The 15,502-nt window shown below is 52.9% G+C and overlaps 2 protein-coding genes across 3 annotated transcripts in view; one reads left to right on the plus strand and one right to left on the minus strand.

The window, feature by feature from the left end:
- Positions 1-15,502, plus strand: part of PASK (PAS domain containing serine/threonine kinase) — a 358,840-nt gene that overhangs the window by 59,649 nt on the left and 283,689 nt on the right. The window lies entirely within an intron of this gene.
- The window catches only part of PPP1R7 (protein phosphatase 1 regulatory subunit 7), an 83,538-nt gene that overhangs the window by 23,599 nt on the left and 44,437 nt on the right, over positions 1-15,502 (minus strand). For both annotated transcript variants that reach the window (XM_075338641.1, XM_075338642.1), the window contains 2 exons: positions 2,614-2,730; positions 2,305-2,409 (listed from right to left, as the gene is read on the minus strand). In XM_075338641.1, coding sequence (XP_075194756.1) covers positions 2,305-2,409; positions 2,614-2,730 — 222 coding nt within the window. The remainder of the gene's footprint in view (positions 1-2,304; positions 2,410-2,613; positions 2,731-15,502) is intronic.

Here is a 15,502-nt window from a genome sequence, read left to right on the forward strand (position 1 = left end):
CGCCCATCTCTCAGCGCAGAAGCCGGCACTGACAGGTGGGCGGAAGGATGAGCGGGGACGCGCGCATAGTAAAGAGCCGGCATGATCACCCCTGGCAATTACAGCCTGGAGTGATCATGTGCGGCTGTATTCACTGCCCCCCGCGCGTCATTACCAGCGCGGGGTGCAGTGAATCAGTGCACTCACCCGTCCCCCGTGTGTGGAGCCGCCCCCCTGCTGCACGCGATGACTTCCTGTCTGTGCCGGTCAGCTGATCTGTGCTGAGCCGGTCAGCTGATCTGTGCTGAGTCGGTCAGCTGATCGGCACAGACAGGAAGACATCGCGATGTTGCAGGGGAACGGCTCCACACACACAGATCAGCGTGCCAGAGAGGAAGATGTGATCGGTGCTGCAGGGAGTGAGGAAAAGGTGAGTATAAACGTTTATTTTTTTCTCTGTGCTATAGGATACAGGCCATATACCAGGATGGTATATGAGCACGATGGGAGTATATGAGCAGGCAGGATGGGGGGGCATGTGAACAGGCAGGATGGGGGGGCATGTGAACAGGCTGGATGGGGGGGCATGTGAACAGGCTGGATGGGGGGGGGCATGTGAACAGGCTGGATGGGGGGGGCATGTGAACAGGCTGGATGGGGAGGGCATGTGAACAGGCTGGATGGGGGGGCATGTGAACAGGCTGGATGGGGGGGCATGTGAACAGGCTGGATGGGGGGGGCATGTGAACAGGCTGGATGGGGGGGGCATGTGAACAGGCTGGATGGGGGGGCATGTGAACAGGCTGGATGGGGGGGCATGTGAACAGGCTGGATGGGGGGGCATGTGAACAGGCTGGATGGGGGGGCATGTGAACAGGCTGGATGGGGGGGCATGTGAACAGGCTGGATGGGGGGGGCATGTGAACAGGCTGGATGGGGGGGGCATGTGAACAGGCTGGATGGGGGGGCATGTGAACAGGCTGGATGGGGGGGCATGTGAACAGGCTGGATGGGGGGGGCATGTGAACAGGCTGGATGGGGGGGGCATGTGAACAGGCTGGATGGGGGGGCATGTGAACAGGCTGGATGGGGGGGCATGTGAACAGGCTGGATGGGGGGGGCATGTGAACAGGCTGGATGGGGGGGGCATGTGAACAGGCTGGATGGGGGGGCATGTGAACAGGCTGGATGGGGGGGCATGTGAACAGGCTGGATGGGGGGGCATGTGAACAGGCTGGATGGGGGGGCATGTGAACAGGCTGGATGGGGGGGGGCATGTGAACAGGCTGGATGGGGGGGGGCATGTGAACAGGCTGGATGGGGGGGGCATGTGAACAGGCTGGATGGGGGGGGGCATGTGAACAGGCTGGATGGGGGGGGCATGTGAACAGGCTGGATGGGGGGGGCATGTGAACAGGCTGGATGGGGGGGGGCATGTGAACAGGCTGGATGGGGGGGGCATGTGAACAGGCTGGATGGGGGGGTATGTGAACAGGCTGGATGGGGGGGGGTATGTGAACAGGATGGATGGGGGTTTATAGCTGATCATATACAAGGCAGGAGGATCATTACCAGGATGGGGTACCTTAGTAGAGAATTTGGGGACATTACCCCCATAACAGTGTCAGCAGCAGATCCTCGCCCTATAACAGTGTGTCATGACCACATTTTTTGCTTAAAGTTTTATTTTCCCATTTTCCTCCTCTAAAACCAGGGTGCGTCTTATAGTCCGGTGCGTCTTATAGTCCGAAAAATACGGTATATGGTAATGCTTAGGGGAGTATAGTAGCCTTGTGAGGAAAGAAATAAGACTCGAAAACATGGTGGCAGCAGCAAAACCTTGGTGACACCTTTCATTTGCTAAGTGTTGGCATTTCAGGCAAATCAAATACTTATCGTCGGGTATCACCACACTGGACCTGGGGGTCCAGGTAGAGGACATTACAGGATTTACCAATATTGTGCACTTCGCAGTCTGTGCTTTAGTTTTAGATCAAATATCAACAATAAAAGGGAGCACAACAACTCTCAGCAGGCTCAAGACTTACAAAGTGAGATATGCTGCAAAAGACTGCTTCATCTACTTGATCTAAAACTTACACAGGAGGAAGGACATGTTTGGCATGGAGACAAACGTTATGGGAGAGGAAACTTGGGCAAAGTCCTGAATACACCTGAGCAGTGGAAAATCGATTGCTGAATTGAGCAGCTATTTAAAGATGCAGAAAAAAGATTCAATGAGTTTAAACCCAGGAGAAGATCTGCCTCTGTAATCCCAACAATACTTAGGACTCCTTAAAAACCCATCTCCTTTGTGCAGCTTACATTGTTCTCCAGACCTTCTAAGACTTGGATGCCGTTGTCACTCAGGTACAGCTCACGCAGGTTCACCAGACTTTGGAGACCTTCAATCTTCAGGAGGCGATTACTCTGGGGAAGAGGGTTCACACGTTAATGCACTTTCTAAACAAACAAGTTATATAGCGTAAATGAACCTGGCCCTGAAGCGTTCTTCTAGGATATGTTGGCATTTCTAGGTATTCGTAAAGTAATTGTAGATTGAACGGTACAATCACAAGAAACAAACAATGTTCATTTCATAACTCGTAGCGCGGTGATGAAGGCAGAGGTTACCTGCACGCTCAGTACTGTCAGGTTACTCAGTGTCTCCATGTTCTGCAACTTGGTGATCTTGTTCTTCCCAAGAAACAAACTGTCCAAGTCTCTTAACATATCCAGATTCTCTATCTCCTGCAATGAAAAACTACGATCACATATATGGCTATTTTAACCAATAACCTTTAAAGGGAAACAAAGTGAATTTCCAGTAATTGTGTATATTACACAGGACTATCTAATGTTCTTTCATATTGAATGAAGCTAGAGTCGGGCACTTGATGACCACACAAGGTTTGTTGCCTTCAACCCTGAAAACACATGGTGTAACAAGTCAGTCTGTGGAATATGTAGGAGGGAAGAAATCGCAAAATCAACTGAGTGGCATTATAGAAAACTGGAAGGAACCGCTCATAGATCACATAAAATGCTCTGTGCTCTGGCACACGGTGCAGGAAGGTCACCAACCCTCTACAGACTCAACCTCCTCTAGTATTAATATCAGCACTAGTGATGGGCGAACCCCAACTGTAAAGTTTGGGGTCCATACCGAACACCTAATGTTCGTGCACACGGTCCCGAACACGAGTTTTCCTGGGAAACTCGTGTTACGATTCGGGTCCAGTGGCTGTAAAAAAAAAAAAAAAAAGCACATTAGTAAGAAACATTAGTTTCTTACTAAAAAAGAAAATTTGTAAGAAACATACTTAACATACATATCTCCCGGCTGTTTCTGCTTCCGGCTCCACTCATTAACTCCCGGTGGTATTCACTGAACTGCTCGTCACTCGGCAGTTTTCGGCTTTTTTCGGCCGTGTTCGCAGTGACGTCAGGATTCACTCGAGTCCACGAGTCATGGACTCGATTTAACTTTGACTGTCACTATGCGAGTCTCGCATCGGTATCACCCGACACGGCGCATACTCTCCTGACAGGTGCGGGTTGGCTACATGTATTTCCATGCAGCTGAGGCGCTCCTGTCAGGAAAGTGTGTGCCGTGCCGGGTGATACCGATGTGAGACTCGCAGGAGTCATACGCAAGTGGAATCATACCCTCACTGTCAGCCTGCTTCTCACTCTGTAGAGGGGCTTGTCTGTACAGCTGACATTGCTCTCCCTGTGGATTACGACGGACTAAGGATTTTTTTTTTTATAATAAAGAAGGAGTCTCTAAATGTTTTTGTTTCTAATGAAAATTTTTTTCTGTGTTGTGTTTTTTTTTTTTTTTTACCGATTACTAGAAATTCATGATGGCCATGGCTAATTAGGCGTGACGCCATGAAGTTTGGGCTTAGAACTAGCTGAGAATACAAAGCTGGTATTAACCCTTTTATTACCCTGTGTGCCACCGCCATCAGGGTTGCTGGACGAGCCACGTAAAGCGCTTGGAAATCGCAATAAGAAACAATGCGCCATTTCCAGGGGCGGCTGCAGTGTTTAGCGTGGGGGGCAAAGAACACTTGAGCCTTACCACGCTGAGTATCCCAGCCCCCAGCTGCCTGGTGTTACTTTACTGGCAATCAAAATAAGGCGGGAGCCCACACATTTTTTTTTATTATTTTTTAAATTAAAAAAAAATAAAAATAAATAAATAATGGGCTTCCCTGTATTTTGATTGCCAGCCAAAGAAAAGCCAGGCAGATGGAGGTGGCAGCCCGTAGCCGTCCGCTTTATCTGCGCGAAGAATCAAAAGTACCGCAGAGCGCAACGTCTTTTTTAAAAAAATTTTTTTTTTACACTACTATATGTGTGAGGGACCCAACAGCCAATCACAGACGCAGTCACGCAGAATGGGCATCGGTGATTGGCTGCTGGAGTAACCTGGAATCTGCCCATACATTCTAGATGCTAGAATGTATGGGCTGGATTCAGGTTACTTCAGCATCCAATCACAAATGCCCACTCTGTGACAGAGTCTGTAATTGTCTGCTATCTATTTTAACAGTAAAATAAAACACCACCACAGAGAAAAAAAATAATTTATCAGAAATAAACGAGAAGACATTTAGGACTCCATCTTTATTACCCAAAAAAACCCCTCCGACATAGTCCACAGGTGGGTGAGCCTCTTCAGCTCTCCTACATCTGTGCAAAAAGACAAACAGGTCTGCTCACACCGACTCAGCTGAGAGCTGTCAGAGACTTCACTGGAGTGCACAGCTGAGGCCGGTCAGCTGTGCCCCGGGGTAACCTCGACTGACGTCACTGCAACACTGCCGTAAAGTGAGCGCTTGTCGACAGTGAGCGCTTGTGTCAGTCAGGGGTTACCGGAGGGCACAGCTGACGTCACTGCTTTAAATTAATTGGAAAAAAAAACAAAAAAAAAAAACCCCACAAACTATGAATGGTGACGTGTGCAAGACGTCACAGAAGGTCCTGTAACCCACAAAGTAACCACAATATTCACACCAGACTGGTCACATGCCTATGATGTCATGGAAGGTCCTGTAGTCGGTGGAGGTTACCATTAGCAGGCGCACTTTGAGCTGCCCTGCTGAGCGCAGCTCAAAGTACTGTAATTCGCAGGCACAAGGTTGAAAGACCGTCCGCACATGTGCACTACAATACTTTAATCTGCCCTGAGCAGGGCAGATCAAATGCACCTGCGCAGGACCTCAACGCCGGCTAGTGTGGATGATGTAGGACGCGTCATGAATACAGGCCTCAGAAAAAGGAGGACGGTGATCACCGCAGAGAGGATGCGTCGAACTGCAGAGCAATGACACTCATCAGGCGAGTATAACAAAAGAAGGGAATTTTGTTACTTACCGTAAATTCCTTTTCTTCTAGCTCTTATTGGGAGACCCAGACGATTGGGTGTATAGCACTGCCTCCGGAGGCCACACAAAGCAATTACACTAAAAAGTGTAAGGCCCCTCCCCTTCTGGCTATACACCCCCAGTGGGATCACTGGCTCACCAGTTTTAGTGCAAAAGCAAGAAGGAGGAAAGCCAATAACTGGTTTAAACAAATTCTCTCCGAGTAACATCGGAGAACTGAAAACCGTTCAACATGAACAACATGTGTACCCGCAAACAAACCAAAAATCCCGAAGGACAACAGGGCGGGTGCTGGGTCTCCCAATAAGAGCTAGAAGAAAAGGAATTTACGGTAAGTAACAAAATTCCCTTCTTCTTCAGCGCTCTATTGGGAGACCCAGACGATTGGGACGTCCAAAAGCTGTCCCTGGGTGGGTAAAGAAATACCTCATGTTAGAGCTGCAAGACAGCCCTCCCCTACGGGGAGGCAACTGCCGCCTGCAGGACTCTTCTACCTAGGCTGGCGTCCGCCGAAGCATAGGTATGCACCTGATAATGTTTGGTGAAAGTGTGCAGACTCGACCAGGTAGCTGCCTGGCACACCTGTTGAGCCGTAGCCTGGTGTCGTAATGCCCAGGATGCACCCACGGCTCTGGTAGAATGGGCCTTCAGCCCTGATGGAACCGGAAGCCCAGCAGAACGGTAGGCTTCAAGAATTGGTTCTTTGATCCATCGAGCCAGGGTGGCCTTAGAAGCCTGCGACCCTTTGCGCTGACCAGCGACAAGGACAAAGAGTGCATCCGAACGGCGCAAGGGCGCCGTGCGGGAAATGTAGATTCTGAGTGCTCTCACCAGATCTAACAAATGTAAATCTTTCTCATACCGATGAACTGCATGAGGACAAAACGAAGGCAAAGAGATATCCTGATTAAGATGAAAAGAGGATACCACCTTCGGGAGAAACTCCTGAATGGGGCGCAGCACAACCTTGTCCTGGTGGAAGACCAGGAAGGGAGCCTTGGATGATAGTGCTGCCAGCTCAGACACTCTCCGAAGAGATGTGAACGCTACCAGAAAAGCCACTTTCTGTGATAGTCTAGAAAGTGAAACCTCCCTCAGAGGCTCGAAGGGCGGCTTCTGGAGGGCAACTAGTACCCTGTTCAGATCCCATGGATCTAACGGCCGCTTGTACGGGGGTACGATATGGCAAACCCCCTGTAGGAACGTGCGCACCTTAGGAAGGCGTGCCAAACGCCTCTGAAAAAAGACGGATAGCGCCGAGACCTGACCGACAAACCTTTTTCTAACCCAGATTGCAGGAAAGAAAGAAAGGTAGGCAATGCAAATGGCCAGGGAGACACTCCCTGAGCAGAGGACCAGGATAAGAATATCCTCCACGTTCTGTGGTAGATCTTAGCGGACGTGGGCTTCCTAGCCTGTCTCATGGTGGCAACGACCCCTTGGGACAATCCTGAAGACGCTAGGATCCAGGACTCAATGGCCACACAGTCAGGTTCAGGGCCGCAGAATTCCGATGGAAAAACGGCCCTTGGGACAGTAAGTCTGGTCGGTCTGGGAGTGCCCACGGTTGGCCGACCGTGAGCTGCCACAGATCCGGATACCACGCCCTCCTCGGCCAGTCTGGGGCGACAAGTATGACGCGGCTGCAATCGGATCTGATCTTGCGTAGCACTCTGGGCAAGAGTGCCAGAGGTGGAAACACATAAGGGAGCCGGAACTGCGACCAATCTTGCACTAGGGCGTCTGCCGCCAGCGCTCTTTGATCGCGAGACCGTGCCATGAAGGTTGGGACCTTGTTGTTGTGCCGTGACGCCATTAGGTCGACGTCCGGCACCCCCCAGCGGCGACAGATTTCCTGAAACACGTCTGGGTGAAGGGACCATTCCCCTGCGTCCATGCCCTGGCGACTGAGGAAGTCTGCTTCCCAGTTTTCTACGCCGGGGATGTGAACTGCGGATATGGTGGAGGCTGTGGCTTCCACCCACATCAGAATCCGCCGGACTTCCTGGAAGGCTTGCCGACTGCGTGTCCCCCCTTGGTGGTTGATGTATGCCACCGCTGTGGAGTTGTCCGACTGAATTCGGATCTGCCTTCCTTCCAGCCACTGCTGGAAGGCTAGTAGGGCAAGATACACTGCTCTGATTTCCAGAACATTGATCTGAAGGGTGGACTCCTGCCGAGTCCACGTACCCTGAGCCCTGTGATGGAGAAAAACTGCTCCCCACCCTGACAGACTCGCGTCTGTCGTGACCACCGCCCAAGACGGTGGTAGGAAGGATCTTCCCTGTGATAATGAGGTGGGAAGAAGCCACCACTGCAGAGAGTCTTTGGCCGTCTGGGAAAGGGAGACTTTCCTGTCCAGGGATGTTGACTTCCCGTCCCATTGGCGGAGAATGTCCCATTGAAGTGGACGCAGATGAAACTGCGCAAACGGAACCGCCTCTATTGCCGCCACCATCTTCCCGAGGAAGTGCATGAGGCGTCTTAAGGAGTGCGACTGACTTTGAAGGAGAGCCTGCACCCCAGTCTGTAGAGACCGCTGCTTGTCCAGCGGAAGCTTCACTATCGCTGAGAGAGTATGAAACTCCATGCCAAGATACGTTAGTGATTGGGTCGGTGACAGATTTGACTTTGGGAAGTTGATGATCCACCCGAACGCCTGGAGAGTCTCCAGTGCAACATTCAGGCTGAGTTGGCATGCCTCTTGAGAGGGTGCCTTGACCAGTAGATCGTCCAAGTAAGGGATCACAGAGTGTCCGTGAGAGTGCAAGACTGCTACCACTGCCGCCATGATCTTGGTGAACACCCGAGGGGCTGTCGCCAGACCAAATGGCAGAGCTACGAACTGAAGATGGTCGTCTCCTATCACGAAGCGTAGAAAGCGTTGGTGCTCTGTAGCAATCGGCACGTGGAGATAGGCATCTTTGATGTCTATTGACGCTATGAAATCTCCTTGAGACATTGAGGCAATGACTGAGCGGAGGGATTCCATCCGGAACCGCCTGGCGTTCACATGCTTGTTGAGCAGTTTTAGGTCCAGAACAGGACGGAAGGAGCCGTCCTTTTTTGGAACCACAAAGAGATTGGAGTAAAATCCTTGCCCCCGTTCCTGAGGGGGGACAGGGATCACGACTCCTTCTGCTCTTAGAGAGTCCACCGCCTGCAGCAGGGCATCTGCTCGGTTGGGGTGTGGGGAGGTTCTGAAGAACCGAAGTGGAGGTCGAGAACTGAACTCGATTCTGTACCCGCGAGACAAAATGTCTGTTACCCACCGGTCCTTGACCTGTGACAGCCAAATGTCGCAAAAGCGGGAGAGCCTGCCACCGACCGAGGATGCGGAGGGAGGAGGCCGAAAGTCATGAGGTAGCCGCTTTGGAAGCGGTTCCTCCATTTGCTTTCCTGGGGCGTGAGTGAGCCCGCCAGGAATCTGAGCTCCCTTGTTCTTTCTGAGTCCTTTTGGACGAGGAGAATTGGGCCTTGCCCGAGCCTCGAAAGGACCGAAACCTCGACTGCCACTTTTTCTGTTGAGGTTTACTTGCTCTGGGCTGTGGTAAGGAAGAGTCCTCCTTACCCTTGGACTGTTTTATGATTTCAGCCAATGGCTCACCAAACAGTCTGTCTCTAGATAATGGCAAGCTGGTTAAGCATTTTTTGGAACCAGCATCTGCTTTCCAGTCCTTTAACCACAAGGCTCTGCGCAAAACCACAGAATTGGCGGACGCCATAGCGGTACGGCTCGTAGATTCTAGGACAGCATTGATAGCATAGGTCGCAAACGCAGACATTTGCGAAGTTAGGGACGCCACCTGCGGCACTGCTGGATGTATGATAGCATCCACCTGTGCTAAACCAGCTGAAATAGCTTGGAGTGCCCACACGGCCGCGAATGCTGGAGCAAACGACGCGCCGATAGCTTCATAGACAGATTTCAACCAAAGGTCCATCTGTCTGTCGTTGGCATCTTTAAGTGAAGCGCCATCCTCTACTGCGACTATGGATCTAGCCGCAAGCTTGGAAATTGGGGGATCCACCTTTGGACACTGGGTCCAGCGTTTGGCCACCTCAGAGGGAAAAGGATAACGGGTATCCTTAGAACGTTTAGAGAAACGCTTGTCTGGATGAGCGTCGTGTTTCTGGATCGATTCTCTGAAGTCAGAGTGGTCCAAAAAAGCACTTAATTTACGCTTGGGATACAGGAAATGGAACTTCTCCTGCTGTGCCGCTGCCTCCTCTGCAGAAGGGGCTGGGGGAGAAATATCCAACAGTCTATTAATTGCCGATATAAGGTCATTAACCATGGCGTCACCATCAGGGGCATCCAGATTGAAAGGAGCCTCAGGATTAGAATCCTGATCACCGTCCTCAGTCTCATCACAGAGAGACTCTTCTCGCTGAGACCCTGAGCAGTGTGATGACGTGGAGGGTCTTTCCCAGCGAGCTCGCTTAGGCTGCCTGGGACTGTCATCTGAGTCAGAGACTTCAGCCTGTGATGCTTGAGACCCCCTTGAAGTACGGATTAGTTCCAACTGAGGGGGACCGGAGAGCATAGACACAGCAGTGTCCATGGTCTGAGTAACTGGCCTGGACTGCAAGGTCTCCAGGATTTTTGACATAGTCACAGACATTTTATCAGCAAAAACTGCAAAGTCTGTCCCCGTCACCGGGGCAGGGTTCACAGGCGTCTCTGCCTGGGCTACCACCACATTAGGCTCTGGCTGACGAAGTGCCACTGGGACTGAACATTGCACACAATGTGAGTCTTTGGAGCCTGCCGGTAGATCAGCCCCACATGCAGTACAAACAGTGTACACAGCCTGTGCCTTGGCACCCTTGCGTTTTGCGGATGACATGTTGCTGCCTCCTCAGAGCAGTACAGGGTGTCCAGCCAAGAAGCGACCTTACAGTGCAACTATATATATATATGTGGTACTAAGAAAAAAGTACACTAATATAACACTGAGGCACTAGTGGGGCCAGCACTAAAGTGCAGCTTACCGCCCGCTTAGGAGCGGGTGTGTGGTCGCCGAAATCCCTTTAGTCTGGGTCTCCCAGAGCCTGCTGCCTTTCCCCAGCCAGACCGCATGTGTAATGGCTGCCGGCGTCCTTGTGGAGAGGGGGGGCGGGCCCTGGGCGTATACAGACGAAGAGCGGGAAGCCTGCTTCCCACTGTGCCTAGTGAGAGGGCTGGAGCATGTAAATAAAGCTCCAGCCCTCGGCGCTGCCAATTGAGCAGCGTCTCTCCCCTACCCTGATTGACAGGGTGGGGGCGGGAACGAAGCGGCGCTAGGCCGCAGAAGCCGGGGGCTAAAGTTAGAAGCGCCGCCGCCGTAAAAGCGCGGTCGGCGCAAAGTCCCCGGCGCACCACAAGTCGCAGCTGCGCCGCCGCTCCAGTAGCGGTCGGCGCAGTAGTTCCCAACATGTAACGTCACTCAGCCAAGCTGCAGTGACCTAACCCCAGCGCACAGCGCTACTGTCCCCGGCGCACTATAACGCTCAGCAAGCCTTGAGAGTGTCCGTGCCTGCCGGGGACACAGAGTACCTGAAAGTTGCAGGGCCTTGTCCCTGAACGGCACTCCCGCTCCAAATCCAGCAGGTTCTCTGGGTCTGTGGATGGAGCCCGGCCTCAGGGCTTGGAGGCCGGTAAGATCCCACTTCCACAGAGCCCTCCAGGGGATGTGGAAGGAAAACAGCATGTGGGCTCCAGCCTCTGTACCAGCAATAGGTACCTCAACCTTACAAGCACCACCGCGGGTGAGAAGGGAGCATGCTGGGGGCCCCATATGGGCCCTCTTTTCTTCCATCCGATATAGCCAGCAGCTACTGCTGACTACAAACAGTGGAGCTATGCGTGGATGTCTGACCTCCTTCGCACAAAGCAGAAAACTGGTGAGCCAGTGATCCCACTGGGGGTGTATAGCCAGAAGGGGAGGGGCCTTACACTTTTTAGTGTAATTGCTTTGTGTGGCCTCCGGAGGCAGTGCTATACACCCAATCGTCTGGGTCTCCCAATAGAGCGCTGAAGAAAGAGAATTTTGTTTACTTACCGTAAATTCTTTTTCTTATAGTTCCGACATGGGAGACCCAGACCATGGGTGTATAGCTACTGCCTCCGGAGGACACACAAAGTACTACACTTAAAACGTGTAGCTCCTCCCTCCGGGCTATATACACCCCCTGGATGACAATCTAACCAGTTCAGTGCAAAAGCTGAAGGAGGACATCCACCCATAAGTAGAGATAGAGTAAAACTCGGAAAAACCGGAACTCTGTCTACAACAACAGCCCGTGAAAACACACGGAACAAGAAACTGCCAACAGGCAACAGGGAGGGTGCTGGGTCTCCCATGTCGGAACTATAAGAAAAAGAATTTACGGTAAGTAAACAAAATTCTCTTTTTCTTCATCGTTCCTTCCATGGGAGACCCAGACCATGGGACGTTCCAAAGCAGTCCATGGGTGGGAAATAAACAGAAACTGAGAAGTAGGCAAAACCTAACTTCACAAATGGGCGACAGCCGCCTGAAGGATGCGTCTGCCCAAGCTCGCATCTGCCGAAGCATGAGCATGCACTTGGTAGTGCTTCAAAAAAGTGTGCAGACTGGACCAAGTGGCAGCCTGACAAACCTGCTGAGCCGTAGCCTGGTGCCTGAAAGCCCAGGAGGCACCGACAGCTCTGGTCGAGTGCGCCTTAATCCCCGGCGGGGGAGGCACCTGAGAACACTGGTAGGCATCGGCGATAGCCGACCTAATCCAACGAGCTAGGGTCGGTTTAGAAGCAGAGAGACCCTTGCGCTGACCCGTGGTTAGCACAAAAAGTGAGGTGCACCGCCTAAAAACGGCGGTGCGTGACACATAGATTCGGAGCGCTCGCACCAAATCCAAGGTGTGCAACGCCTTCTCAAAGCGATGCACAGGGGCCGGACAAAGAGAGGGCAAAGAAATGTCCTGGTTAAGGTGGAAGGAAGACACCACCTTAGGGAGAAAATCCGGAGTCGGACGAAGAACCACCTTGTCTTGGTGAAACTCTCCTGAGAGAAGTTATGGCTACCAGAAAAACAACTTTCTGTGAAAGTCTAAACAAGGGAACCTCCCTAAGAGGCTCAAAGGGGGGTTTCTGTAAGGCCGTGAGGACCAGATTAAGGTCCCAGGGATCCAAAGGCCGCCGGTAAGGAGGAATGATGTGAGCTGCGCCCTGCATGAAGGTGCGCACCTGAGCCAGTCGGGCGATACGCCGCTGGAATAATACCGACAGAGCCGACACCTGTCCTTTGAGGGAATTGAGGGACAGTCCTAGCTGTAGACCAGACTGTAGAAAAGACAGGATGGTCGGCAAGGAGAACGGCCAAGGAGCATGGTCGGAAGAGCGACACCAGGACAGGAAGATCCTCCAAGTCCTGTGATAAATCTTGGCCGAAGAAGACTTCCGAGCCTGAGTCATAGTGGAGAGGACCTCAGAGGGAATACCTGAAGCCGTCAGGATCCAGGACTCAAGAGCCACGCCGTCAATCTGAGAGCCGCAGAATTCTGGCGGAAAAACGGACCTTGAGAGAGAAGGTCTGGGCGGTCTGGGAGATGCCACGGCACCTCTACAGACAGGCGGAGCAGGTCTGGGTACCAAGCTCGCCTGGGCCAGTCCGGGGCAATGAGTATGACCCGACGGCCCCCCATTCTGATCTTGCGCAGAACCCTGGGCAAGAGAGCTAGCGGGGGAAACACGTATGCCAGACGGAACTGTGACCAATCCTGAACCAGCGCATCCGCTGCGAAGGCCTGAGGATCGTGGGAGCGAGCCACGTAAACCGGAACCTTGTTGTTGTGCCGGGATGCCATTAGATCCACTTCCGGAGTACCCCACTTGCGGCAGATTGACCTGAAGACTGCCGGGTGTAGGGCCCACTCGCCGCTGTCCACGGTTTGACGGCTGAGATAATCGGCCTCCCAGTTTTCTACGCCTGGGATGTGGACTGCTGATATGGTGGACTTTGAGTCCTCCGTCCACTGGAGGATTCGTTGAACCTCCAACATCGCCAGGCGGCTGCGAGTTCCGCCCTGGTGATTGATGTAGGCAACCGTTGTCGCGTTGTCCGACTGGACTCGAATGTGCCTGCCCGCCAACAGGTGGTGCAAGGCTAGGAGAGCTAGAAACACAGCTCTGATCTCCAGCACATTGATCGGGAGGGCTGATTCGGACGGAGTCCAAGTGCCCTGTGCTCGGTGATGGAGAAAAACTGCTCCCCAACCGGAGAGGCTGGCATCTGTGGTGAGAATCACCCAGGACGGAGTCAGGAAGGAGCGTCCCTGTGACAGAGAGAGGGGCCGAAGCCACCACTGAAGAGAGCTCCTGGTCTGTGGCGACAGAGCCACTAGCTTGTGCAGGGAAGAGGTCCGCTTGTTCCAACAGCGGAGAATGTCCAACTGCAGGGGACGCAGATGGAACTGTGCAAATGGAACCGCTTCAATTGACGCCACCATCTGACCCAGCACCTGCATGAGGTGTCTGATGGAATGACGGCGGTGCCTCAGCAGAGAGCGCACTGCTAGCTGAAGGGACTGCTGTTTGACCAAGGGCAACTTCACAAGTGCCGGCAGAGTCTCGAATTGCATCCCTAGGTACAGAAGCCCCTGGGTCGGGGTCAGAGTGGACTTGGGCAGGTTGACAAGCCACCCGAACTGAACAAGCGTGGCGAGAGTGAGCGAGACACTCCGCTGGCAGTCTGCCCTGGATGAGGCCTTGACTAGAAGATCGTCCAGGTAGGGGATTACTGCCAACCCCTGAAGGTGCAGAACCGCAACCACTGCTGCCATAACCTTGGTGAAAACACGAGGGGCCGTGGCTAACCCGAAGGGGAGAGCCACGAATTGGAAATGTTCCTCTCCGATTGCAAAGCGGAGCCAACGCTGGTGTGAAACCGCGATAGGCACCTGTAGATAGGCATCCCTGATGTCGATGGATGCCAGAAAATCTCCTTGGGTCATTGATGCAATGACCGATCTCAGAGACTCCATGCGAAAACGCCGCACCTGAACATGCTTGTTGAGAAGCTTGAGATCCAGGATGGGCCGGAAGGAACCTTCCTTCTTGGGGACTAGAAAGAGGTTGGAGTAGAAACCTCTGAACCGTTCCTGAGCGGGAACCGGAACAATAACCCCGTTGGCCTGCAGGGATGCCACGGCCTGAGAGAAGGCGGCGGCCTTGGAGCAGGGAGGGGTGGACAGAAAAAATCTGTTTGGCGGGCTGGAAGAAAATTCTATCCTGTAGCCGTGGGAGATGATATCCCGCACCCACTGATCGGAGATGTTTTGAAACCACACGTCGCCAAAGCGGGAGAGCCTGCCACCGACCAAGGACGTTGCTGGCGCAGCCAGATAGTCAAGAGGGGGCTGCCTTAGTGGCAGCGGCTGCTCCGGACTTCTGAGGACGCGGCTTTGCGCGCCAGATGGGTTTACGATCCTTGGCTGCGGTAGTGGACGAGGCTGAGGGCTTAGAGGCTGACCAGTTAGAGGAACGAAAGGAACGAAACCTCGATTGGTTCCTGCCCTGGACAGGTCTCTTGGCTTTAGCTTGTGGCAAGGAAGTACTCTTCCCTCCAGTCGCTTCCTTAATTATTTCATCCAGTTGTTCACCAAACAGCCGGGACCCCGCAAAGGGGAGGCCCGCAATATACTTCTTAGAAGAAGCGTCTGCCTTCCACTCTCGAAGCCACAAAATCCTGCGGATCGCGAGGGAATTAGCGGAGGCCACCGCCGTGCGGTGAGAAGCCTCCAGAATGGCAGACATGGCGTAGGATGAAAAAGACGAAGCCTGAGAAGTTCAGGCCTCCATCTCAGGCATAGAGTCCCTGGTGAGGGAATGTATCTCCGCCAGAGAGGCAGAGACTGCCTTAAGAGCCCACACTGCCGCAAAAGACGGGGAGAAGGAGGCTCCTGCCGCCTCATATACAGACTTGGCCAGAAGGTCAACCTGTCGGTCAGTGGGATCCTTAAGAGAGGTGCCATCAGCCACCGCTACGACTGTGCGGGCTGAGATTCTAGACACCGGAGGGTCTACCTTTGGGGACTGAGCCCACTCCTTCACCACGTCTGGTGGAAAGGGAAAAAGGTCATCAGAACTACGCTTTGGAAAGCGT

This window comes from Anomaloglossus baeobatrachus, chromosome 3, assembly GCF_048569485.1.
Source record: "Anomaloglossus baeobatrachus isolate aAnoBae1 chromosome 3, aAnoBae1.hap1, whole genome shotgun sequence".
NCBI lineage: Eukaryota > Metazoa > Chordata > Amphibia > Anura > Aromobatidae > Anomaloglossus > Anomaloglossus baeobatrachus.